Genomic DNA, 27632 nt, shown 5'->3' with positions numbered 1-27632 from the left:
CTGTGTCACTCAGACAGGGCAGTAAAGGCAGCCGGGTTTTGGCCAGATCTCCCCCTTTCCACCATGTTACCTCTGCCGGTCCTCGTCCAGGCAGTTGACAATGGCATTACGTTGTTCAATAATGGTGACCAGCTCCTGCATTAGCACCGTCTCCCTCTCTCGGTCGTCATCCATCCAGTCCTTAGCTACCCACCCCAGAAAAGACAGGGAGTTAAATGACTAAGTTTCCCTTGGGCAAGGAGCTCAGGGGAATGGAGTGCCATACAAGAGACCTGGGTTTGATTCCTGTCCTGAGCCTAGCAGATGACTCTGTGGACCTCTATACGAGGTTAGAATGATGGCCTCTCAATGCAGGGACTGGGAATACAGCCTAGACAGCATGCTCAGGAATTGGTGCTGGGGAGGGACTGCCTCGTTATTCAACAGCCACCCTGCAGCCACTTAAGGAGGAGTATTAATATCCATCAAAGGCAAGTCTCATTTGGTCCCTTTTACGCAGGGACTAGCCATGACTGAAGGTATAATGGGCATTGGGGGGACAGAGAACCTGCTCAGGGTGGTGTTTCACCAGTACTAAGAGATTTACCCGGCTTATTGAGAAGGCACCGCAGTTCATACTCTACATCAGCCTGACGCTGCTCCAAGTTCTGCTGCTTATAACTGCAAAGAAAGAGAAACACCATCAAAAACCCATTGCAAGGCTCAGAGAGATCCCTCTGGAAAGCAGATGTCCTCTCTGGGAAGTGATCTCCATGGGGTCAGGTTTGAAAGTAACAACTGTGACCTTAGCCTTACCCATCAAGAGACTTGCAGTGAAAGGGCAGGAGCCTTGGCTGTACTCCCAGCAATGCTAGCCCCAGCCTCATCCAGTAAAGACTGATGTAGGCATGGTGGCTATAGGGAGCTCACAGGCTCTTACAGAAGGAGGTGCAAGGGGGAACACTGCAGGAGCACTGGCTATAGGGAAGCCCACAGCTCTTGCAGCTCCAGTCTCTGGGGAGTTCCAAGTACTCTTGGACAAAGAGTCAAATGTCTTCATAGATCTCTAGCCCCACCCCTTGACCAGGAAGCCTACCAGGGCCTTCTGGTAAAGCATCTCAGGTGGGAATAGGGAGCTCTTCCGTCCTCCCCAGCTTTGGAGGCAGCATGTCAGTGCATTCCCCCTACTCACATGTAGATGAGCTCAGACTCACGGCGCACCAGCATGTGCTTCTCGTGGATGAGCTTGAACCAGTCCACCAGCAGGCTGTCCTCGGGGCTGTCTGCCAGTCAAACCAGGCAGAGAAAGAATTCAGATACGTTGCTCAGGGCTTTCTGCCCACACAACGCAGCAGGCCAAGGCAGGCTCTGCCACGCTGGGGAGGGAGAGGTTCACTTATAATCAACCTGACCTCATCCAGCGCCTGAACACATGAGAAGTGGAGTGAATTAAACAGTTCTCAGCCTCCCATGGAGAAGTGATGGTTCTGATCCATTTTCCTCATAGCCCAAGCCAGTTGGCATGGCCCCACCCTTTCCCCACTCAACTCCCTTGATCCTTCATCACCCTAGCCTTAAACAGAGAGCATATTACCACTACTTCTCCTTCCTCATTCCCCCCTATAATGGGTGGTACAGCCCTTACATCTTAAAATTCCCTATCCTCTATGACACATATTCTCTTCCCCTCCCCCATCCCCACCCAACCCCCACGGTTGGTACAATCCATGTTACCATTCTCGACACTACGGAGTTTCTCCTCCAGTTCCACCCCTCGGTGCTCCAGCTCGTCCAGCCGCTGCTCAATGGTGTCCATCTCTCCGTAAATATCCTCCACTGGGACATACTGATCCGCCTGGACCTACCAAACCACACAAACAGGAACACCCATTGCTATGGGCAGCTGCTTTCCCTGGGCAGCCCTTGACCCATCTGCTCCAGCATCCTGCCTGGGGACCCCAACGCACTCCCTGACGGGCAGTGGAAAGAGCAGGGGAAACCAGCACTCTTCTGTGGAGGAGGGAGAGCAATGGGAGTGACCAACTCCCTCCCACAGGACTAACACAGCGTCAGAAAAAATCAAACATCTCCTGGGGGAAACCACCCTGCTACATCACACACAGACTAATGGCACTGCTGGAGGAAGATGCACTTGCAGCCCACGCATTAAAATCTCTCTCCATCGACAGCTCAAACTGGCCCCCAGTGATCTTGGGGGAGTGGTGTGGATACCCTTTACCCCCCTCGTTCAGCACACCCCTCTTGTTCAGACAACTCCCTCCTGAGGTCTGGCAATTGCTGTGCCATACGGTGAATCAGGACATGCCTGGGGCAGAGACTGAAGAGACCATTTCGTTCCCCAAGTGGAGGGGAGAAGAGAGTGGGAGTCAAAGTCAGGCCCTGGGTGGCTGGTTCTAGGCAGCCTGGCCAACCTGCAGCTCCCAAAGGGAGCCACTACTGATGCAAGTCAATGTACACCCCTCTGAAGAGCCTTCTAGGCAGTGTGTGCGCACAAGGGGGCTCTCCACCCATCCTGCAGATCCCTCAACAGCCAGCCACACATCCCTCCCGCTGCTGGAAGCTAGGAAAGGAAATGGGGGTTCAGCAAGCAGAGCTGCAGTCCCAGCAGACAGTGCGGAGGTGACATTTGCCCCTGTGCTTCTCTGTCCCCTTTACCTTGCGTTTGATCAGCGGGAAGCCATGTCCTGGTGCAGGAGGGCGCGCTGGCTTGGATCCTTTTGGGGGTTTCTGTGTCGAGGGGGAGGTGACAGGTGACGACTTCCGGTTGAAGGGATTCTCTTTGCATGAAGACTGGGGAAAAAAAACAAGAAGATGATTTGGTGCCCAGGAGAGAGCAAGAAAGCAGATCCCAGGCAGGTTATGAACACGGAGCAAACGCCCTCTCACAAGAACTACCATACTGGAGCAGAGCAATGGTCCAGCTAAGCCACTATCCCCACTTCTACCATGGTGGAGTAGACAGCTGGTCCACCAGCCCTTGTCTACAGGAGCAAACTCTGCAGGTGTAATTCCCCACCAGTGCAGCTCCAGAGCATGGTTTGATACCAGAGTGCTAAAAACACCCAAGTCCTGTCTACACCACAGTTTCTACTACTGCTTCCATGCCGGAGCTGCATTGGTGGGGAACTGTAGCTACAAAATTCAAGAGCGTAGGCAGCCCTTTGGATACTCTGGTATCCTGTCTATGATAGCAGATTCCCTTGGAAGCATCCAAGGCTGATATAAACCCCCAGAATGCATCTCACTGCATGATGGGAGGTTTGTCTTCCTAACTCCAACCAGTGATTAGCATGTCCCCTGAGGCATAAGAATTTATATCCCTGATCATTTTATCCTAGTCAGTGTCACTGCAGATACTATTTGTATCTGTATCAATATTTAGTCTTTTTCGATCACACTAAGTCATTTCCCTCAGTAATGTCATGTGGCAGTGAGTTCCACAGCTTAATCATAAACAGCATGAAAAGCTATTTTGCTTTGAGCAGTGTTTTCATTTGTTTTGATTTGTACCATGAGGCAGGGTGAATAAGAGCATGATTACCATTTACCTAGCACTTACCCCACCAGACTGTGAGAATCTTAGCTCTGGCTCTGCCTGACCTGGCTCTTGGTGGTCACATTTTGTGCCAACAATGGTGCACAAATGGGTCGAGAGCAGCATGTTCCTACTGAAAGCCAAAGTACAGAGTCTCACCACTTGGTGGTGCCAGAGCTGCTTTGGGGTGAAGACATCACCATATGATAGCAGAGAGTTGGAGACTGGTAGCCTGACCCTCAGCTCCAGCGTGGAGATGTCTCCAGGTGGAGAGGTGGAAAAACAGCAAGCAGCTCAAGACCAGAGGCCTATTGGCAAGGGTGGGTTTCCCCTCCCAAAGGGCACTGAAGGGCATCTCCTCTGGGCGTCCTTGGAGGACAGGATGATTGTTGTGATGAGGGATGGGGAGGGGTGGGAGAAAAGGAGGAATTAGGAGAAATGCACCAACCTACCTTCAGCTGCGGCTTGGGCGATGGGGAATTCTTGGGGCCTCCTCCACCTGTGTCTGAGGCCAACAGGGTGGGTGTGGGACTAGCACCAGCAGGAGGCTTGGGGGGCAGTGGGCTGGGGCTGGTCTTTAAATTGCTGGCAGAAAAGCTCCTGCTGGTTTGCTGAGCTCCCCCCTGTGCCTCCCCACTGGAGCTGGCCAGCTCACTGGAGGAAGAGAAGGAGGAGTTGGCAGACAGGCTGGCTGGGGCTGCGGGGCTCTCACTGGAGGAGACACTGGTGAGTGGAGTGTCTGCACAGGAGATCTTGGAAGCAGCCGGCGCATGGACTGTGGGTTCGGAGGAGCTCTTGGGCACTGAAGCCTCATCCAGGTCACCAGCAGCCTTGGCTGAACACTCGGAGTTGATGCTCTCAAGGCTGAGGGCAGGTGATGGGGTGCAGGAGGATGGCTCTGAGTGAGAGAGCCTGGAGATGGGGTGGTGAACTACAAAGGAAAGAGAGAGGTCAGAGGGGAACGGGAAGTAACAAATACCCACACACACACACCAGCTACAGATGGAGACTTCAAGAGGCACCTTCAGGAGCGAGACCCCTCAGACCCCCACCCTGTGAGGCTGGATGGGAAGCAGGATTTGGTAGCACAGAGCCCAGCCAGCTGGCATAGACATTAGGATTTGCCCTGCCTGCTGGAGAGGTGAAAGCGCCGGGGCTGCCTATCCCTGGTGTCCAAAGGGGACAGAGACAGGAGTTTTGTGTAGGATGTTCTGGGCATGGAACTGTGTGGGAGGGACTCACCTAGGGGGGAGGCGCTGGGTGCTTGTGGAGCCGGACGTTTCTTTGTCTTGGGGCTGCTGGTGGGGGTGATGCGGTACCAGGGATGAGTGGGTTTTGTCATGCTGTCACTCTGATCCTGCTTTGGCGTGCTCTTTGGTGTTGCACCTTCCTCCTCCTCCTCAAAGGGGTTGTAGGCTTTGGGCTCCCTGCTGGCGGATCTGCTCTCCCTTTCCCTCCCTTTCCCCTGCTCCTCCTCTTCCTCTAAAGCCCTCAAGGGGGTCTCCTGGCCGCTGCCTGGTGGGGGAGGAGCCGGCTTCCTCTTGGGCTCTGGCTGGACCAACGCAATCCATGGAGGGTCCTTTGGTCTCACAGCAGCTCCCGCTCTAGATGAAGAGAAGAGTGGGGCCAGGGAGGGAGAGGGGATGAGGACGACACATGGAAGAGAGAATTCACGACAAACCAGGTAGGACATTGCTCATAAGGGGGAAAACATCAGGTTAAGGCTCCCCCTGCCTTCTCTCTGCAGAGCACTCACCCCCAGAGACAGGCTGAGGGTATGACTGGGCGCGTGGGTTCACAGGCTGGGGAAGCACAAACCTTCCAGCCTCACTAACGAGGCTGGGAACCAGAGATCTGTGCCCTGATTTCACTGTCTGGCAAACTATATTAATTGGCCAGTCCCAGGAAATGAGGACGGTCTCCCATCCCCCATTCGCACCACAGCAAGAAAGATTAAACCATCTCCCACCCCTAGTGGACATGCTGCTAATGGCTGGGGGCCGTGGGGTTCATAAGCAAATAGCTCCAGCCAGCTGGGCTGTTTATTGGGATCTTTGGGCATGCTGGCTGAGCTGGAGAATTGCCCCTCCCCCAGCACGAGTCACTTCTCTTTACACAATGAGTTGGGGAGGGGGATGCAGTGGGGGCAGTTCACTGAATCAGTTTTCAGCCAATAATCAATTCAAGAAAATGTCACAGGTGCCCAACTGCCCCACGGCTCACTGAAGCAGGTGAGGTGCTTTTACTCGTTATGTGCCTCAAAGTTTCTCTCTCTTCGAAATGGGGACAATGATACAGACCAGTGTTTGGAAATCACTTGGAGATCTTTAGACCAAAAGCATTGTATAGGTGCAAAGTGTCACCATTACAGCCATACGCACAAAACAGAAACCCCCGCCCAGGAATGTTCCCCAGTGGAATATTCCCCCAGGCAGTCAAGCATTTCCGCCTCCCCAGCTGTTCAGTGTTGCCAATTCAGGGTGGCTTGGAACCCTGAATACATCAATCAAATTTAAAAAATGTTATTAAGATGATGTTTAAAAAAGCGAACAGTACAGAGTTTAAGCGCAGAAGTTTCTGGTTATCAGGGAATAACATACAGATTATCAAGGGGTGCAAGTTCAGTTTAAGATCGGATGGCGTAAGGAATACATAATCTGCAATATCCCCGATTGGGGGTAAAAGGTTAACGGGCCAAAGTACAGACACTGAGATACGAGTACTAAATGTGTTCTTTGCCTTTCCACAGCCCCTTTCACATGAAGACCTCCAAGCGCTTTACAAGTCTTCCTGAATGGCAGACACTGCACTATCCCCCCCAGGTACAGATGGGGAAAGGCTGGCACAAGGAGAGAAGGGACTTGCTCTAGGCCAGTGGTTTCCAAACAGTGGATTGCAGGAAGGTTCAACACGGGTTGTGGGCCCAGTGCAGAGGGGAGGCCCCAAGAGGGCGGCTGGAGGGCAAAGCCGCCCTGCATTCATCCCACAGCAGCAGCTCCTGTCCTACAGGGCTGGGGCCAGCTTCCCACTTAGGTTTGGCCCAGCTGCCCCTCTGTCATGACAGGGTGGACTGCAACCCCAAGCCACAAATTGCAACATCTGGGGTGGGGAGTTGGGTCCAGCCCCACAGGACAGGAGCCACCACTGGAGGGTGTGTGAGGGATGGGATGTTCTCCAGCCAAGGCCTCCCCTCCACACTGGGCTGGGGGATTAGGGTCATGGTGCAAGGGCAGATGGAGCTGCTGAGGGTAGCTGGTGCTCCCTCGGTGGGGCGAGGAGGCGGCAAAGGACACTGGTCTATGATTCTCCCCCACTCCCAATGGGTGAATTGCAAAAGAGACCAAATGGAATTGGTGAGCGGGCTCAGTAAAATGTCTGGGAAGCACTGCCCTAGCCCTGCACTGAGTCCCAGCCTGGAACAGAACTGGGGTCTCCCCAGGCCTTAGCCACAAGGCCCGCCCTCCCCAATGCCAGCTGATCAGCCAGGGCAGGGTGGGGCTGGAAGGAGAGGTTATGAGTTAACCACATGCACAATCCCTTCTGTTCCATATGGTTTCAGGGCAAGCCAAAGGACCTACCGATCTGAGGAGGTGGGTCTCCCTCTTGGTTTGGGGACTGGGGGGCCGGGTTCAGGTACCCTACCTAGACAGGCAACAGGAAAGATACAGGACACATGGTAAGAAAACCAAAAGGCCATTAGGAAGCAGATGAAAAGCTCAATGGATTTCCTGTTGTCTTCTGGCTGCTCCTGCTCTCTGCAGATCCCACAGCATTTTCCCCCTTGGCACAGGGGTGTCAGCCGCAGCACGCAGGCCAGATTCCAGCCTGGGTGATCTTGTTAACCCAAACACACCTCCTGCAGCTGCCTTCACTCACGCCTCCTGCAAGCTGTGGAGCAGCGCTGGGGAGAGTGGCTGTTAACGCGCCATTGAGACACTCTGTCAGGCCCAAATACTGCGTACCACTAGGGCACCAGACCCATCTGCACTACTCTGCCCCTTCTGGGGACAGCTGGCAGATTGAGGCTCAGCGATCAAGACCAAGGTTCGATCAGAGATCTGGGGGTGTCACTTTGAGAGGGGCTGGGGAACGGCATCTCTGAGCCTCATCGGGGACAGAGGCTTTGCTGAGCGTAAGCTGCACTGCAATGGGGAAATGGGGACCACCGCACACGACATCCTTGCACCTTCTTACCATTCACCAGGCCAGGTCCTGGCTCAGAGGCCTCACTCTGCAGGTTGGATCTAGGCCGAGGGACGGGGTGAGAGCTTGGTGGTGACGGGGCTGCTGCGTCTGCCCCCCTCCTTGGGGCGGGGGTGGGACGAGTGTCCTTGAGCCGTCCATCCAGTGGGCTGGCTTTGTCCTGGCTGGGCACTGATGGTTTGCTGGGGAGAGGAGGCCTGGGTGGAGTTTGGGAGCAGGGCTCAGAGCGGAGTGTTTCATTCTCTGCACGGACAGGGGACGCTGCTGTCTCTGCTCCATTGGGTGCGTGGCCCTTCTCCGCTGCACCCGCCTCCTTCTCTCCTGGTGGGTGGCTCTTTGATGCAATTGCCAGGCATATTTGGACACCGTCCTCTTTCCCCTCCTCCTCCTCCTCCGAGGGGGGGACATCCTCACCCACAGTGGCTGCCCCAGCCTCAGTCCTCTTGCCCAGGTGCTGAAAGTCAGGACTGGGCCTGCACTCCGTCCTCCCACTCAGGCCCAGTTTGCCCCGGTGCTGGGTGCACACAAAAGTGCCCAACTCTGGCCCAGGCTTATAGGATCCAGGGAGTAGTGTGCTGGAACATTCCTTACACCTGCCAGAGAGAGACACAAACTGTCCTGAGAGGGTGGGAAAAGGGCCTTCTACAAGAGGGAAGATTTAAAAGGCTGAGGGAGGGAGGAAGGATGGCCATATGGTTAGTGCACTAGACTGGGACTCGGGAGACCAGGGTTCAGTTCCCAACTCTGCCACAGACTCCCTGGGCAAGTCACTCAATCTCTCTTTGCCTCTGTCCATTGTCTATAAAATGGAAATAATAATCTTTCTTTCACCTTTTGCCATATTTAGTTAGACTATAAGCTCTTCAGGGCAGGGCCTGTCTCACTACTTGTTTGAACAGGGCTCTCTTGGCACTACCGTAATACAAATCAGGAATAAGGAAGTTAGCCCTGCTCGGGCTGGTATGTCCTTACTATGTACAATGAGAGCCAAAAAGAAAAGCCCACTCAAGCACTCACTACCACAAGAGCTGAGCTGGTTGATTCCTGTTGGTTTCAGTGCAGCTGGTGGCTGTAAGATCAATTAGGTGCCAGGGCACTCAGGGCTCTTGTAGTGACATCTGGTTTACCATTGTTTACGCTGAAATCTAGAGAAATAAGCTCAAGACTGAGGGAGGATGCAATGAAATTAAAAGGCAGAAAGTTTGAACATGGAGAAAAGAGGCTATTTTTACCTCAATTAACCCATGGAACTCACGGCTGCAGGATATTACTGAGGCGAATCACTCAAAACAGTCAATAAAGAAGGAGAAGTTGCTAAAGAGAACATTTGGAGATACAACATGTAGGGTAAAGTTACCAAGGTCTCAATCCTCAGTCTTCAGGGTATGAGACAGCAACAGGTAGAAATCCTCTTCCTACCATCAGACAGTACTGCACAGGGATATGTATTAGAGTTTGTTTTGCCTTCCTCTAAAAGCTCCTGTCATTAGTCACGGCTGCAGACAGGCTCCTGGACTGGCCTACTGGTCTGTTCCAACACCTCAGTGTCAGTGTTCTGACACACACAAACACACAGACAACATTAATCTGGTGGTAACACCTGGCTGTGGCTACAGGTCAACTCAGGCAGGGAGGGGTTAATTTGGGGCTCGGGGTGGTTTACCTGACGCACTGGCGGCGGTACAGTTTGCCTGTGCTGAGGGGCAGCGATGGAGGGTTGTTCTGGGCCTGGGGGCGGCTTACCTGACGCACTGGCGGCGGTACAGTTTGCCTGTGCTGAGGGGCAGCGATGGAGGGTTGCTCTGGGCATGCGGGCGGCTTACCTGAAGCACTGGCGGTGGTACAGTTTGCCGTCGGCCAGGTAGCGCTGAACCAGGTGGACGTGCTGGTGGCAGGCCGCACAGGTGCTGCTGAGCGTGTTGCGCTGGGATCGCTCTGCCAAGCCTTCGGCAACATCATCCTGAGGCAGAACACAAGGAGAGTGCAGACTGGAGGGGCAGCAATCGAGACAGAGTGTATTTCAAATGGAAGCTCTTTGGGGCAGGGACTGTCTTTTACGAAGCGTCTGTACCACACTCAGCACAATGGGGTCCTAATCCTGACTGGGGCCACAGGCACTACTGCAGTAAAAGAAGAGAGATCTGCTCAGCAGCTGAACTTCGGGTGTAACTCCACCCAGAAGAACAGGACAATATAAAGAAATAGCAATTATCTCACCCCCCACATTTAGGTTTCAGCCCATCCCCTGCCAGTCCCGGAGAAAGGGCTGTCCCAATCCCCCAGCCCAATCCCCAGGAAGGCTCCCTGAGTCCTGTCCCAGCACAGAACGGACATCCTCATCCTCCTTCCTAACCATTGCCCGATCCAGGAAGGGAAGAGGTGAAAGGGACATTTCTAACCCCTACCCAATTCAGGGGCTTCAGTCACAGCCCTAGTCCATCCCAGGGAAGAGACATCCCTGCCTGCTGTTGAATCCTGAGGCAGAGTTTTGGGAAGGGAAGGGCAATCCCCTGCCCACACCCATCCCAGTGACTGTGTCCTTACTCCATCATCCCCAAAGGGAAGGGTCTTGGGGTTACACAGGAACCTTTGGCTTCTCAGAGAACAATCTTGCATTGCACACTGCACTTTCTTCCCCCTCTTCACTGAATGAAGCAGGTGGTGAGCAGCATTTAATTCCCAAGACCTCCAGAGAAAGAGAATTCCTCAAGCTGAACCCTTCTCCCAATGTAACCCACCACAAAGCAAAACACACACCAAAACACACACACACACACACTCACTCACTCACTCTCATGTCCCAGAGAATCACAGAATATCAGGGTTGGAAGGGATCTCAGGAGGTCATCTAGTCCAACCCCCTGCTCAGAGCAGGCCCAATCCCCAACTAAATCATCCCAGCCAGAGCTTTGTCAAACCTGACCTTGAAAACCTCCAAGGAAGGAGATTCCACCACCTCCCTAGGTAACCCATTCCAGTGCTTCACCACCCTTCTAGTGAAAATGTTTTTCCTAACATCCAACCTAAACCTCCCTCACTGCAACTTGAGACCATTACTCCTCGTTCTGTCATCTGCTACCACTGAGAACAGTTTAGATCCTTCCTCTTTGGAACCCCCTTTCAGGTAGCTAAAAGCAGCTATCAAATCCCTCCTCACTCTTCTCTTCTGCAGACTAAACAATCCCAGTTCCCTCAGCCTCTCCTCATAAATCATGTGCTCCAGCCCCCTAATCATTTTTGTTGCCCTCCACTGGACTCTCTCCAATTTTTCCACATCCTTCTTGTAGTGTGGGGCCCAAAACTGGACACAGTACTCCAGATGAGGCCTCACCAATGTTGAATAGAGGGCAATGCCCCTACTTATACAGCCCAAAATGCCACTGGCCTTCTTGGCAAGAAGGGCACACTGTTGACTCATATCCAGCTTCTCGTCCACTGTAACCCCTAGGTCCTTTTCTGCAGAACTGGTGCCTAGCCATTCGGTCCCAAGTCTGTAGCATTGCATGGGATTCTTCTGTCCTAAGTGCAGGCTCTGCACTTGTCCTTGTTGAAACTCATCAGTTTTCTTTTGGCCCAATCCTCCAATTTGTCTAGGTCCCTCTGTATCCTATCCCTACCCTCCAGCATATCTACCTCTTCTCCCAGTGTAGTGTCATCTGCAAACTTGCTGAGGGTGCAATCCACGCCATCCTCCAGATCATTAATGAAGATATTGAACAAAACCGGCCCCAGGACTGACCCTTGGGGCACTTCGCTTGATACCAGCTGCCAACTAGACCTGGAGCCATTGATTACTACCCGTTGAACCCGATGATCTAGCCAGCTTTCTATCCACCTTACTGTCCATTCATCCAGCCCATACTTCTTTAACTTGCTGGCAAGAATACTGTGGGAGACCGTATCAAAAGCTTTGCTAAAGTCAAGGAATAACACATCCACTGCTTTCCCCTCATCCACAGAGCCAGTTATCTCGTCATAGAAGGCAATTAGGTTAGTCAGGCATGACTTGCCCTTGGTGAATCCATGCTGACTGTTCCTGATCACATTCCTCTCCTCTAAGTGCTTCAGAATTGATTCCTTGAGGACCTGCTCCATGATTTTTCCGGGGACTGAGGTGAGGCTGACTGGCCTGTGGTTCCCCAGATCCTCCTTCTTCCCTTTTTTAAAGATGGGCACTACATTAGCCTTTTTCCAGTCATCCGTGACCTCCCCCGATCGCCATGAGAATGCAACAGACCGTCTGTTTGGATTCCTCTCATTGTGCCAGATGCTCACTCAGATGCTCCATTGATGAGTACAGTGCACAGAAAGTTGAAAGATGGGGTTAACCTTGCTACAATAGATGAGGTACCTGTGGTGCTGGGGTGCTCTCCGCTGCAGGCACAGGCTTCTTGGGAGCTGGCAGAGGGGGTGATGAGGCAGCAGCCGGGTGCCTCATGGGCGGAGGGACTCTGGCTGGAGGGAGAGAGAGAGAGAATCAGAGAAAAAGGGGAATCAGCCACTGACAGAAGTGGATGATTCATCCAAAGCACATGGTGTAGGAAAATCATCTGGCCTTGTGACCCACGATGGGACCTCACCACTTTTTACACCTCAGTACCTGTTCCAGGAAGGAGGGAGAGGCATGGGCTAATGGATTAGCCACAAGACTGACAATCAAGAAGCCCTGCATTCTAATCCCAGCTCTGACGACTCCCTTCTGTGGCCCTCCCTTCTGTGGCCCTCCCTTCTGTGGCCCTCACCTCCTCTATGCCTCAGTTTCCCCATCTGTAAAATGGAGATAACACCACTTAACTATCTCACAGGGTGTTGTGATGATCAGCTAGATAATGCTTAAAGAATACAAAGCACTGGGTAAGTGCTAAGTATTATTACAGCCCCCTGGGGCGCACGCTCCTGAGTGCAGACCTCAGGATATGACAAAACCCCTACTACAACCAGGGCTGACACTCACTAACACCTGGAGGGAGGGGAGCACCTGTAGTCTGTTAACACCTGGACGGAGTCCTCAGATCGGACACAGGGTCTCTCTTGAGAAGGGCTGGTGTGCATATTAGACAGGAGGAGGTTTACTATAAGCTGTTATGGGCTGGGGGGTTAGATCAGGGGAGTAGAGCTAGGAAGGATGAGTGGGAAGCCCAGCTCCCTACAGGAAAGATGCTCTGTTGGGCAGCTGGCACTAAGCTTCTTATCACTCCAGTTCCCCCCGCCCTTTGTTCACTGTTCAAGTGGGACCAGTGAGAGCCAGGTACCATCCAGGGCACCCTGAAGTACAACAGCACCTGCAGCTGCGATGCCTATCCCCAAAGGAAGATGGAAACAAGGGAAGATCTGGGTACTCTCTCCTCACCAACTTCCTGGCCATGAGACCTACTTGCCCTCCCAGCTGTTGCTGGGCTATGAGAATGGTGATTAACTCAAGCATACTTTCTGCTAACTTAAGGAGGCCAAATCACCCCCGCTCCTCCCCAGTCACTTCCTGAAGTGGCACATTCCACAGGAATGCACTGGGCTGGAAAAGGAAGCACTGGGTTGGAAACAGGAAGCTGTGATGAGTTCACTACCCGAGTGGAGAGGGACACAGTGAGAGATTGCAAAAGCATGGTTGAGTTCCCTTAAATAACACAGAGGGGGTCAGGGCGGAAGCTGGAAGGATAGGCCGTAGCTCTCACCTTGGTTGGGGCTGGTGAAATGGTTGTAATACTGAGACACGTAGGTCATGATGCTGAGGCAATCGGGGACCCCCATGGAGACCATGTCGTTGGGATCCAGCAGGGCGGGGATCCCCAGCTCCCGCTCTGCCAACTCAAAGGCCTGTGAGAGTTCCAGAGAGGGAGGACAGGAGTTAAAACTGAAGCCCACTGGAAAACCAGGATGGATAAAAATCAATGATTTTTTTAAAATTTTTTTTAAAAAAAATCAGATTTTTTGGATAAAATGCTTTTTGAGGAAAAAAACCTATCTAAAGATAGTTAATTAAGATATGTTATAGCTCAAAGATATCTCAGCATGAAATAGGGATTATAAATTCTAATTCTATAGTATGAGACAATATATTCATGTAATGTTTAAGAAAAGTTTTGTAAATGAGTTCAAATAGTTCATGGATTAGGGACCCAGTTGTATGGGGTTCCAGGGGCTTCTGTACAGATTATTTAGGTTGATCTTTCTATCTACCCAATGGGACTCAGTGCTCAGTCTAGAAGATACCATCAGAGATGCTTAGTTTTGCAGTTCTCAAACTGTGGATTTGTGTCTCCAGAGATAACATGCTTGTTAACAGCAAAAATGTTTTTAAATATATAGAGGTGAGAAATAACAGACCTGAACCCAACTGTCCCTCTGCAAATTTGTGTACACAGAGACAATCCCTTATCTCTCTCTAAAAGCGAAAAGTTTCAAAAAGTTCAATGAATAGAAGATTGTTGGGGGTGGAATAGATCTGGACAAGGAGAAGAAGTCTGGAGATAAATGTGAGAAGCAAGGGACATATGCTTGTTTTGTTAAAATATTATGTTTGCTGTTGAAGAAAAAAATCCACAGTACTTAACATTGTTGTTTTAGTTAAATAAAACAATTTAAATGTCTGTCTGGTGATGTTCTTCTCCTAGTACAGCATAGCAAGAAAATTCTCCAAATATTAATAATTAACCTGTTGAATTGGAGATAGTTCACCTCCCAAAATGACGTCATAAATATCTGCTTCAATTATTTCTGATAAATGAAATAACCAAACAATCATTCATTTTCTGATACAGCTGTAAAACTAATCTGAAAGTTTTCAAAATAAATCACTGTTTAAAAATGTATAATGTGTACCTTCTAAAAATGAAACCTACATCTATCTCTGAGTTGTGAAGAACATGTATTAAGGTTATAATAACCAACAAGAATGCACTTTTATGTAGAAATCCATGATTAGATCGAGTCTTCCTGACTAGTGATTTAAATCATGATTTAAATCAATTTGATTTAAATCAAATCCACCCTGTGGAAAACAGAGGCTCATGGACATACTTGCATATCAGAGGAAATAAAAAGGAGGGATGGTTAGTGATGGAGGTGCCCTTGTTCTCAGTGACCCTCCAGCCATCACCCCTCCCCTCTCCTCTCACCCCTGCTATACCACCCAGTGTGCTTGTTCTACCATGTTCCCAACTCTTTCCAGGAAGTCTCCTCAGAGTTATGACCTGAGGGGGGAGAAAGCAAGAAGTTTAGTCTCCAGTCTCCCACCAATAACATGGCCCAGTAGTACTACGTGGGACAGTGGTTTCAGCCAGGTGGGCACTTGCCACACTAGGAACCGTGCCAAGATTCCAGTCTCATCTTCAGAGATGAAGAATGATCTTGTGGTTAAGGCACTGGATGGGGGCTGAGGGTTCAATTGCTAGCCCCATCTGAGACTGCCTGTATGACCTGTGGCAAGCCCTGGAATCTGTGTGTGCCTGGGTTCCGTTCCCTCTCTGCGAAATGGGGACAACAATACTGCCCTGCCTCACAGCAGTGTTATGGGGAATATATCCATTACTATGTGTAGGGTGCGCAGATACTACTGGGATGGGGGGCAGATAAAGTACCTTCATGGACAGATAAATTCATGGTCAAACAGGACATCTGCCAGCCAGGAATAATGAGGCCCAGCACACAGGACATGGTTGGACTCTGTGGTGCCATTAAAGCTTGCCCAGCAGAGGGAGCTGTTGCCCTCACTGCAGCGAAATATCTGTGCTTGCTGTTGCTTCTCTGGCAGCAGCCCAGATGTCTGTAGCTGACCTACTGCATCTTTGCCCTGAGATAGGATTGCTGAGGCCTGCTACTTTGCCATTCAAGTGCCTCAACCAGGGTTGGCAAAACAAACCCTGAGATAACATAAAGGGGCTCACAAATACTCTACAGGCAGAGCCAGACAGCAGAAGGGCTAAGGGTCTAAGCAGACTGACTGTGGAAGACAGCAGGGCTAGAATCCCATTGTGGGAGTATAGTGTATGGGAAGCTCCGAGATTGAATGAACCCCAAATGTTGTAGCTCAGTTCATGGGAGTGTGTGATTATTTCGGGCGAACTCCTGGGATCCCCAGCTGCTCCTCTGACTTGTTTTCGTTTGAACCCAAGCCTTCCATGAGCCCTGGTGATGCCTATATTCCATGGCTCCTTGACTTTCCAGCTCTCTCCCATGTCATATATTGTCAGACAACCTCACCATTCCATTCTCACTGGATTCCTGTTTACACTCACTTGGTAGCCACAAGGGGATCCAAGCACATTCCACCACTAACCTCTCAGGCCAAAGGGGAACAAATAAGCATATTTCTCCAACCCCAGTGAGCACCAAACAGTGGGGCTTGCTGGAGGAGATGGGGCGGTGAGGGAACACTGCTTCACTGAAGCACTATCATCCCCAGGACACCATATTCAGTCCTGTTCCACGGAGGGCACTCCTGGGATCATGTCTTCTCCTAGAGCAGTGGCTCTACCTGGCACCACACCACTTCTGGGACCATCACTTCACCAGAAACTGTGCTGGCCTCAGGAATGTCCCTCCCCTAGGATCATACTGCCCTTTGGGCCACCAAAGCCCAGGAACCGCTCCTTCCTCAAGCGTGATACTTCACTAGGAGCCGCTCTGGTTGTGGTTTGTGTGTATCTAGCACCTTTGCTGTGCATCCCATCAAACAAAACTTGAAAACATCTACCAGTCGTTTACTTGTCAAGACATGAAAGTCCATCCTGGTGAGAAACCCAGCTCTCGTGCCACCAGCTGCTGGGAAGTATGAGGATGCTGTCCCTAGACCATGCTCAGGGGCTCCATCTTTTATGTCAGCTTCTGGCTAGTGTCTGATAGATGTGAAGCTCCCGCTCTGCCATACCTTTAGCTGCTGAGAGACAGGAGCTTTCTCTCTCTCCTTTCTCCTCCAGAGCCTCCTGGCTGCTGTGAAGGAGGAGGGTCTCCACTAATTTAAGCCAACCCATGCCTCCTGGCTGTTGCAAGGAAGACAGGGAAGATGTGGGTTGTGAGTTCAATCCTTGAGAGGGCCATTTAGGGATCTGGGGCAAAAAATTGGGGATTGCTCCTGCTTTGAGCAGGGGGTTGGACTAGATGACCTCCTGAGGTCCCTTCCAACCCTGATATTCTATGTGGTCACTGATCTTCGACTCTACTCTCAGCCTCTGGTTTTTGGGCCTTCCTCCCCTGTCACTAACTCCAGTGCCTGCCTCTACTGCAAATGATAGCTTTTCCAAGGAGCGCTGTGAAGCTGACAAGAATCTAGACAGCTGTACTGATGCCCATGAGGTTGGGAACAGCAGCTGTGAAACTAACCAGACTCTGGTTAGCTTCAATCTTCAGCTGTTTGGCAAAGTTCAGAACAGCAGAAACAATGGAGCTGTCAAGATGCCACCACATTGGTTTCCCACTTGGAAAGTTATCTTGGCAACGACAAACTAGAAGCTTATATTTTCTTTAATGGAAGCTTAGAACGTGCGAAAGAAGACACTTTAGGTCCCCTAACTCACCCAGGTAAGCTTCTGCCTTATCCAGAGTGAACAGATTGCCTTGTACAGATGACTCCCACTACATCCCCCAGCCCTCGAGTGCACATTATGCCAACACTGCGTAGTCTATCATGTTATTTCCCACGTCCATGACTCCCTCTTTCCCTCAGTGCAAGGCGTCAGGGGGACTCACCAGGTGGTTGTTCTCGTAGACATTGTCCTTGGAGAGTGAATCAAAATCTCTGGAACAAGAAAGCACAGAGGAGTGATATGAGAAAGGGGAGGAATGGCTCTGCAAGACACCACAAACAGGTTCAAGGGACAACCAATATTACAAGGGCATTTCAACAACAAAAAGCCTAACTCCCAGACAAACAAAACCTTTCTTAAAGTAGATTTAAGACTGCAAACAGGGCAAGAGACCATAAGAGAATTTTGTTATTTGAAAAAACACAAAGGGCTGAAAGCCAGGAAATTCAGACTTTATCATCATCATCTGTATTCCAATAGCACCTAAAGGCTCCAGCCAGTATTGAAGCCCCACTGTGATAGAGTAGAAGATTTAAGATTACGCATCAAAAAAAACCCCAAACATGGAGAAACACAGAAAAAGTGTCCCAGACTACAAAAACTCTGCCCTCATCTCCCCAACACCCCCATCTGAGGCAGATGATCAATCCAATACAGTATTGCAGCTAGATAAAATGTTAAACACTGGATGCCTTGCTGACTCAGACAAGAATCTAGGCATCTGGGAACACTTTAAACCATAGCATACTCTGGCATTTCACATGCAACTGTAGACAACTTAAATCATAGCCAGTGGAGCATATATGTAGCCTATCTGCAAGGGTTTAAAATATCCTGTGCCGGGGAGGCCCAACCAGTGTGGAGAGTAATGGGTTAAAATGGTTGTAAGATTTCCAGTACCTGGTGTGAGGAAAATATAGGATAGGAGTTGCATATGTCTGTGGTGTGCATAAGAAGTGTAATGACAGCATCACTTTGTGCTTTTTACAGCACCGTCCAGCTGATGATCTCAGCATTCTACACTAAACAATGAACTCCGCATCACAGCATACCTGTGAGGTAGATAAGTATCATCTCCATTTTACAGACGAGGACACAAGCCCAGAAATTAAAGGTCAGAATGGGCCACTCTTACTTACATTTAGTACTTTAACCCAGGAGGAATCTTACTGGTTGTGGCTACACTGAAAACAAAATGTCCTCATCATTACTGTCCCAGTTTAGCTTCACAACAAAGCTTAGTGCAAAGACAGGCAATAAGACTACTCCCAGCATGAGAACGGATGGAAGAAAGTCCCTTAGTGACTTTCCCAAGGTTGCACAGGAAATCTGTGAGAGAGACTGAAATAAACCCCAGTCACAGTCTCTGACACAGCAAGAATATACTTCCTCTGCTCAGAAGCAAAACATTGGTGTTGCTGTTCTCACCAAAGACCGGTGGAGTTGGAGGCTAGACCCTGGTCAAGCAAGTGGCACATACAAATGTGTCCACACACACCCCAACCCGCATCCCCATGTATGCTGAGCATTGTACCTTGTAATGGGAGGATGTGGGAATACAAGGGCTGAGTTAAGGTTATTTGATGTATTTTAGCTCTTCGTTTTCATATTTGGCATTTTTTTCTATCATCCATAACCTTAACTTTGGATTTACTGGCTCACAGCTGTCTGTGTGGTTTATTTTTAAAGATAAGGGTCCATACAGGTGTTTTCCCCATAAATATTTATGATCATAACTCAAACTAAAGGGCTTTTTTGGTCTGGGAATTCTTTGTTCATTCTGTTTTTCTTAAAAACAAGAAGCTCAGCAACACGAGAGAAGTGACACGAGACCAGAGTGAAGGCTGACTGGAGTATGTTAACTTTGTATCTCCCTTTTCAAAAATAATAACTGTCATTTGAATTTCCTAGCTTTCCTTGTGTACATGATTGGCTTGGAAACTGGGCACTGGTTTTGGTGGAGTTTGTAGCAACCATAGCACTGGCCAGTGAGGAGCATCCAAAGCCAGACCAAATACAAAATAATCTTCACCCCTATCCCTAATCTCTTCTGCCAACCCAAAACCACTTTATTCAGACAGGCCCATTCTGCTTGGGTGGGTGAGGTGTGCATGTGAAAAGAAGATGATGATGAGCGTTACCAAAGATTGGGAGTGTGAAGACACAGGTTGCTTTGCTAGTAAGGCAGGGTGGAAGGGTCTCAACTTTGATTGTAGAGAATAAATTCCACAAACACTATACTCCACTTGGTCTCCTCCCTCAGATCTACATGGTGAGAAAGTAGCACACAAAAGGTGGATAGGTTTCAGCCCATCCCCCTCTTTTCCCGTCCCTCACACTCCTTCTTTTAGATCTCCATAATATGGCCCTGAGGAGCCCGAGTTCTGCTCCCTGGGGCACACAACAGCACCCAGGGAGGGAATAACTAATACAGATTGGGGTAGGGCCTTCCAGTGCATTTGGGTGCTGCAGATCAGTAAGCCTCCAGGAAAATACACCCCTTTAGCTTTATTTGGCGACTCCTGGATTGAAATACCAGAATTTAGAATTTCACAACTATCTGGCACCTCACTAAATACATACCACTACTTTGGCATCAGCCTAAGGCAGTCCCATAATACCTGATTCATGGGAATACTGTCCTGATGAAGCATCTGTATTACCATTCCTCATTATTAAATCAGTTTCCTGGAAGACATCCCAGGAGCATGATTGCCCTGATTCAGCAAGTCCCAACAAAGCAGAACACACTTGGAGTCATAATTTCCATGGATATAGCATCTTTTATCCAAAGATGCTTTGCCAATTACATAGATACAGCAGCAGTAGTGGCCTCTGTGGTTTAGGACAGCAGCCAACAAGCCCACAAAATATTGGGAGCCAGGGGGCATTTTGTACAGCAAATACTAGAGCAAACTCCTGTATTTTTCCAAAATACATTGTGGGCTCTTTAATGGCCACACATACCAGGGAGGACTTCAGCTTTTAAGACCCTGTCTGAAAAATCCACACAGCATACTGCATAGAAATCTACCTCTCTCAAAGAGGAATAGTTGAGCTGACCCTGCCGGGATTTGAACCGATGACTCGACTATATATTTCAGATCTGATGTTGCTATGGTGTGTCCCTCCTTCTCCTCTCGTTTTCAGTGTACGTCTACTTCTCTCTCTCCACCAAAAATGCCGAGGCCAGACATTGTCCTATTCTTTCGGTGTCTATACCTTGAAAGTCTCCCTCCACAACCTCCGCGCAAGGCAGCAGTGCAAGGAAATGGGAAGAGATGTTCATTCTCCCACATACATAGCTGCTTCCTGCTTCACCAAGCTGCAAGGGAAGCCCACTAAATACTTAGATTGTGCTTTAGATTTTCAAAGCACTGACCAAGCATTAGCTAATTAATCCTCTCAGCCCCCTGTGAAGTAGGGCTGGGTATATTATTCTAGTCTTACAAATGGGGAAAAAGAAGTTAAGTGTCTTGCCCAAGGTCACACTCACAGTCTGTGGCAAAGCCACAAATTGAACCCAAATTTTCAGAGTAACAGCTGTGTTAGTCTGTATTCGCAAAAAGAAAAGGAGTACGATGAAGTGAGCTGTAGCTCACGAAAGCTTATGCTCAAATAAATTGGTTAGTCTCTAAGGTGCCACAAGTACTCCTTTTCTTTTTCCAAATTTTCAGAATCTCAGTCCAGGTCTCAGCCAGGAGACTGACCTTTGTTGCCCATTTTACAGATGGGGAAAACAGGCACAGAGAAACTGAGTGACTTGCCCAAGGTCACAAAACCAGTGAGGGTCAAAACCAGAATTAGAACTCACATCTCCAGACTCCCAATCCTGTGCCTAGCCCCAGAGACCACAGTACCCTAGCAGCAAATTGCTTAGGCTCATCTTTTTAACACCCCTCTGTTTTGGTGCCCAACTTCAGCTATCTTGGGCCAGATTCTAAAGGTGCTGAGCACTTGCACCTCTCATTGCTTTTTTTAGACTCTCCTTGCTTCCAAAAGTCTTGTCCCGTTTGCCTGAAGCTTTCCAGGATGGTGTATCTACACCCAGCAATAAGATCCCACCTGTGGAATTTCAAATTAATTGGACTCGTTTGAGTGGACTTAGGAGAGCAAGGATGGAAACTAGCTTTAATTTCAACAATGGCAAGAGACAGGCTATGGTCTCTGCATAATTTCATGAAAAGGCATCACATCCCTCTTCTCAAACAGCTTGGAGGTGAAGGGGAAGAACTTGTCAAGACAAGTACATCTCACCTGGGGGTACAGCAGCTGTTCTGGGCTGAACACTCAGACACCCCATGCAGCAAGAGCATCCAGATAATAGACAGGCTCGATGCTTTACACATAACTGATAGATAAATAGGAGAGACACAAACTGAGACACTCTAGAACCAGGAGAAACCCTACGGAGCAGAGCGCTGGGTGAGCATTACTACACAGGAGCGAGTTCCATGACTGAGCGCCATCCATCTCAGCACAGCCGCTGCATGCATATGCTGTTTCACACCCTGATGGAGCTGGAACGTGTTAGCATACGAATGCATGTGTATCCAGAACTTCAGGGTCTCTTGGGTTCACACCATTGCAATCGGCTTGAGCAGCAGCAGCACAGTTGTCTGAAAGCGGCTGGAATGGCCCATCACGTTGGAAGCCCATGCAACTGTAGTAGAAGGCTATTCACAATTACCAGCCAGATCCTATTACCAAGAGGATTGAAGGTGCTTTATAAATACAATTTAGAAGAACAGGGGGAATGCTTTTGCTCTGCTGTCTGAGAGATTTATTACTCCATATCCTTGAGTTTCCAAATCAAGACATGCTGAAGCGGCTGAAATCAGAGGTGATGACACAAACCCTTCGACCACCCCTTGAAAAATTCTTCCTTAACTTGCTATGTCCTTGTAAGGCCCTAGGTCTGTCTTTACAATACAGTTCACTCCACTTAACTGAGATGCTCTTAGTTAGGACATCTGCCAGGGAAAGTTGAGCCCACTGATATTTAAGAGCAATGACCGCTGCTTAAGGGGATGGTAATTCCACTTAACGCAGAAGCCTTCAGATGACTTCGGGGTGCTTACTGTAGGGTTTTGGGTATCTCACTTTCATGCTGGCCCTGTTGGTTTGCTTTTCAGCCCCTCAATTGCCAAGATAAATGCAAAAATAAAAACGGTATGAATTGCTACTCATCCCTGTTTTAGTTTGCATCTTCCACACTAGTGACCCACGGTGAGCATTGTGCAGGTGACTCCTGAAATAGGCAGGCAATAGACTTGAACTCTAGCCCACCTGTTCAGATAGCGCCTTCTCATGGGTGGTGGTTGGAGCCCCCCTTCAGGGAGGCTAGCCCCGGCTCCGCCCCTTCTGCCCGCACCTCCCACCCCCGCAGCTGGAGCTCTGAGACACCCCACACACACCTGGAGGAGCGCCGAGAGCAGCCCCCCGTCAGACAGAGGAGCCCCGAGCTGGCCAGAGGCCCAAGCGCCACTTCCCCCCCATTGGCCAGATCCAGGGAGATTACTGATGAACCCAGGGAGCTGGATAGCACATACCGCCTCCTCAGCTGCCCCGGAACCTGCATGGGGCATAATAAATAAAAAATTCCCCCCAAAAGCCCGCAACTGGGGGTCCAGCAGCTGCAGCAGCGCCAGGGGTCTATTATACCCATCGCACATGTGCCTTCTCCTAACTACATGGGCCCGTTCTGCAACAGGATGTGTGCTGCAGCTCCTCAGCCACATTAATATTAAAACAGTGTCTCCTGTTAATTGGGTAGCAATCTTTATTGGAATAGAAGGCCATCCAGAGGGCACCTAAACAAAAGAGGAGTCTATTGTGCTAAGCAACCTCAGCTGGGGTGGTAAGAAAAATGCCTTGGTTGTGGAAGGAACATGCAGTGCTGTATGTCAGATTTAAGAGACTTGCCTATGGGTGAGAAGAAATGTGTATACTGGGGGCAAGGGGAGAGCATCAGATCACTAGTCGCAGCAAAGACTGGAACAGACAGGTGGTGGATTTCTGAGCTGGCCACAGCATGCAGCTTGGGGGAGGAGTGGGAATCATCTCAGCTGCCTATCTGGTTATATGGTTTCTCCAGGAGGAGAGCATCACCCCCAGCAACACCATTTCCAAACTCACCTGTCTCTGTCCCTCTCATTAATCTGTCTGTCAGTCCATCCCCTTCTACCCTAGGGCCTCCTGCAAAATTTAGAATACTAAATTCCAAGCCAGTAGCATGGTGGGAAGCCCTAGAGGCTATTTTCCACTGTCATCACCACTCGTTTCTGGTGTTCAGCGCAGCATTATACTAGTTAAGCCTGCACCTGGCACTCCCCTAACCCAAGATCAGAAAGTCCCCCACTGAAGCAGCATGCCCTCCTCCCTGGCACTTAATCAGACCAGGAAGAAGCTGAATCAGCACACAACCCTCCTCCACTGAAAAAATATGCATACATACGGAATCACAGGAGCCTAGGAAGGATATCTGTTAGGTAACAAGAAAAAGAGTACTTGTGGCACCTTAGAGACTAACCAATTTATTTGAGCATGAGCTTTCGTGAGCTACAGCTCACTTCATCACGAAAGCTCATGCTCAAATAAATTGGTTAGTCTCTAAGGTGCCACAAGTACTCCTTTTCTTTTTGCGAATACAGACTAACACGGCTGTTCCTCTGAAACCTGTTAGGTAACAGTTGTCCATCCCTCATTCCTGGCCAATGCAGGATCATTTCCTACAGCATATTCTCCAGCGCTTTGTCCATACATGCTCTGCATTTATAAACAGTTGTTGGAAAGGAAGAATCTTATTGACTGAGATAGCACTGGGAATTTTCAAAATAAATGCAAAAATGCCTTAGCCAACAGAATAGTGCATATCAGACACAAGCTGCAGTAATACTGTCTAGGCCCATTTTGGGGAGGACAGGGTATGGGATGGTATTAGGAACATCACTTCCCATTTACTTCCTACTGTCCTGGTCAGATTATCCTGAAGGATTTGATAGTGACAGTTCCAGAGATAGGGGTTAGGGCTCCTTCCCCAAGCCTCATTTTTATTTTTATTTATTTTTTCAAATAAGAGAGTAATTTGTCCTGTGATTAGCACAGGGGACTGGGAATCAAGAATTCTGCGTTCTATTCCCAACTCTGACTGGATAATGTGGGCAAGTCACATAACCACTCTGTGCCTCAGTTTCTCTCTCTGTAGAACGTGGGTAATAAACAACAGATACTCGAAGCTTAATTCATGGGGTTGATAAAATGTTTTCAGATCCATGGATTAAAGACCTTAGACACATGTAATGTATTATTAGTATTAAATTCCAAGGGATGCGGCTGTTCAGATGCAATAAATGTGAAAGAACCGCATTTACAGTCCAGGAAATGCTTTAAAGGTGCTCCCACACACAAACACCCAGGAGCCAGTCTCCAAGCATCCCACCCCAGAGCGCTGCCCCTCTGGCCCAGCTCCCCCTACTCTCCTTAAATCCCAGGACTAAAAGACACTCCGTTAACGCCCTTTGTCAACCCCAGAGGCAGGAGGGGTCCCAGAGCTTCCTGCACATCTGGGTGTCAGGGACACCTCCCCTATAGCCCAGGTATGAGGATGGCTCCCCGGTACCTCTGCCCCATGGAGCTGGGGGTCCCTGGGCCCCCTTTCCCCTATCCTAGGGCGTTTCTCGGTGGCCCTACCCCTCTGTCCCAGGGTCCCCCCAGTCCCTCAGGGTTCCCGGGTGCGGTCTTCCCCGCCCCGTGAAGGGGCCGGGGCGGCGCCCCCGGGCGGCCGGGCGGGGGCCGGGTCGGGGTTCAGGCGAGCCCGGCGCCGCTGGGCCTGGTGCAGCTCCCGCCCCGGTACTCACAGCAGGTCGGGCCGGTGCCGGTGCAGGATGGCGCAGAAGGCCAGGCCGTCGCGGAAGGAGCTGCTGAGGTCGCGGATCTCCACGCCGGGGTAGCCCTCGCACTGGCGGCGGCACCAGGCCTGCAGGGCGCCCCGGGGACCGGACATCAGGGCAGATCCGGAGGTCAGGGCGCCGCCGCCGGGGGGAGCCGCATGGGGGGCGGGCAGGGCTCCGCGCTCTCCGGCCCGGGGCGGCGGTTCGGGCCTGGGCGGCTGCCGGGAGCGGCCTGCGGGCTCCGGTCCCTGCGCTCGGCCCCGGCGGGCGGGGGGCTCCGCCTGCGGGGCGGGGATCGCAGGGCTCCGGTGCCGCGGCTCCGCTGCGCCCCGTTCCCCGCCGCGGCTAGCAGCTCCCTCCTACCCCCTGCGGGCGCCGGCTGCGCCTCCCTCCCCGCGCCGGGCTCTGCTCAGACCTGTCCCCGCCGCTCCTCCGCCCAGTCCCGCGCCCCGGCTCTTCCTCGGCCCGAGCCGCGGCGGGGAGGGTCCCAGCCTGGCATCGGCCATGGGGCAGGGCCCGGGCGCTCGGCATAGCCCGGGACAAGGGGGAGTGTCCCGCATTGCCACCCGGTACCTCGTGTCCAGCTGTCCCTGGGCATGTCCGCTGTTTGAGCACGCCGGGGGTCTCGCAGCGAGCCATGGAGGGGAGGGGGATGTGCCAAGGGGCTCCCTGAGTGCCTGCTATTAGCCACGGGGGGCTTCCAGCTCTCCTGGCACTGGGAATAATAATAGAGCCAAAAGGAAGGTGGGTGAGACAATAGCTTTTATGGGCACAATATCTGTTGGTGGGAGAGACACGCTTTGGAGCTGCAGGGAGCTCTTAGGGCTGGGAAAGGTTCTCCCCTATCTCCCCGCCTGAAGCCGCTCAGCTACGTGCAACATATAAGTATAGTAAGGTTTCAGAGTAGCCGCCCTGTTAGTCTGTATTCGCAAAAAGAAAAGGAGTACTTGTGGCACCTTAGAGACTAACCAATTTATTTGAGCATAAGCTTTCGTGAGCTACATGCATCCGATGAAGTGAGCTGTAGCTCATGAAAGCTTATGCTCAAATAAATGTGTTAGTCTCTAAGGTGCCACAAGTCCTCCTTTTCTTTTTATAAGTATAATAGTTACCACTTGTATTTTAAGGGACCGTTCAAGGTAGAGTGGCCCTTTAACACTTCTGCAATCATAGGACAGAAAGGGGGATGGGGGGGGTTAATGGGTTACAGATAGTTACATCAGAGGGGTAGCCCTGTTAGTCTGTATCCACAAAAACAAGGAGGAGTCCAGTGGCACTTTAAAGACTTAACAGATTTATTCAGGCACCGGACTCCACATTGTTTGTAATAAACCATAAATCCAGTGTTTCTGTTCAGTCCATGATTTTTAGTGTCTAGCAGAGTAATGAATTTAAGCTCTCAGGCTCATCTTTGGAAAGTGTTGTGCAGGTTTCCTTTGAGGATGAAGACCATACTGAGAATAAAATTTATTTACCCTCTGTATACAGCCCCATAGGTATGCATGGTGCTTACCAGATAATGAAGTCACAGGCCCAACCCAGGGAGTTTACAGTGTCAGTTAAAACCGTGTACCTGGGTATCTGATAGCAGGCGTGGTGTGTACGTCAGCGGGGGATGCTGGAAACCAAATCAGAAACTGGTTAGATGAGTGAGTCTGGAGTGGGGTGTGACTCAGATTGGGTGCGGTAGGGCGTGTGCTTTGTTGGTGCTGTTCTATGCAGATCCTTCCCTTCACACTTACTCACCCAGGGGAGAAAAATGGACTGCATCCATTACTCAGGAGCCTGGCAGGGATGGCCTAATTTGAGCTCCTTCCCTAGGGCAGCTGGAGAGAACAGCAGGATTTTGTGTAACAGGCGCTCTGGCTAAACAATAGGGATATTGTGGTGTGTTTGGCGCCAAGGGAGGGAGAGGAGAGTGGGTGGCTTGGAAATCCAGGATATATTATGTGTCCCCACTTGCACATCTCACAGGGCCTGAAACATTCTGCTGCCATAAGCAAACCAGTAACTCTCCTGAACTCCCACACTCTTACAGGGCTGCAGCCAGCCAGCCAATTATTAAACATTTTGCTGCCCTAGACAGCTACTAGCCCTGCCTCCTCCACGCTTCGGGCTTGTTCTTCCAACTCTCTAGGCATTTGCTACCTAAGAATGGAATGTCCTGATTGAGCATGTTTTTGGTCTCAACCTAGTATTAATAAAGCATACCACTGCAAGCCACAATTCCTTTAACAATCTGTTGGAGCCTGCTGTGTGTGCTGCCTTCAATGCTTTCCAGTGTGCTAGAAATATTTCATTGCCCATTCTCCACAGACGGGGTGAACAAAAAACCAGGGGCAGAGTTTAATCATAGGCTGCGTTTCTGTAGTGCTTCTCACCCATAGATTTGAAAGCACTTCACAAAGGAGGATGAGTATTGTTATCCCATTTTATGGATGGGGAAATTGAGGCTCAGGGAGGTGATGTGACTTACCCAAG

General features: G+C 50.4%; 1 protein-coding gene across 2 annotated transcripts in view; it reads right to left on the bottom strand.

Moving 5' to 3' along the window:
* Window positions 1–26002, bottom strand: part of MICALL1 (MICAL like 1) — a 30116-nt gene extending 4114 nt beyond the window's left edge. Inside the window, exons 1-14 of one of the 2 annotated variants that reach the window (XM_075123867.1) lie at window positions 25725–26002; window positions 17423–17471; window positions 13411–13552; window positions 12090–12193; window positions 9562–9698; window positions 7730–8331; window positions 7114–7177; window positions 4778–5139; window positions 3988–4466; window positions 2656–2790; window positions 1714–1840; window positions 1172–1262; window positions 587–660; window positions 71–185 (exon numbers count right to left, since the gene is read on the bottom strand). In XM_075123867.1, coding sequence (XP_074979968.1) covers window positions 71–185; window positions 587–660; window positions 1172–1262; window positions 1714–1840; window positions 2656–2790; window positions 3988–4466; window positions 4778–5139; window positions 7114–7177; window positions 7730–8331; window positions 9562–9698; window positions 12090–12193; window positions 13411–13495 — 2375 coding nt within the window. In that variant the 5' untranslated portion in view covers window positions 13496–13552; window positions 17423–17471; window positions 25725–26002. Of the gene's footprint in view, window positions 1–70; window positions 186–586; window positions 661–1171; window positions 1263–1713; window positions 1841–2655; window positions 2791–3987; window positions 4467–4777; window positions 5140–7113; window positions 7178–7729; window positions 8332–9561; window positions 9699–12089; window positions 12194–13410; window positions 13553–17422; window positions 17472–25118; window positions 25557–25724 lie in introns of those variants that run through there. The other variant, XM_048833752.2, reaches the window with a different exon arrangement.
* Between the last annotated feature and the right edge of the window lie 1630 nt (window positions 26003–27632).

The sequence above is a fragment of the Caretta caretta genome, chromosome 1 (genome assembly GCF_965140235.1).
Source record: "Caretta caretta isolate rCarCar2 chromosome 1, rCarCar1.hap1, whole genome shotgun sequence".
Lineage (NCBI taxonomy): Eukaryota > Metazoa > Chordata > Testudines > Cheloniidae > Caretta > Caretta caretta.
Note: the sequence above shows the minus strand (reverse complement) of the source record. Positions and strands in the feature narration are given on the sequence as shown.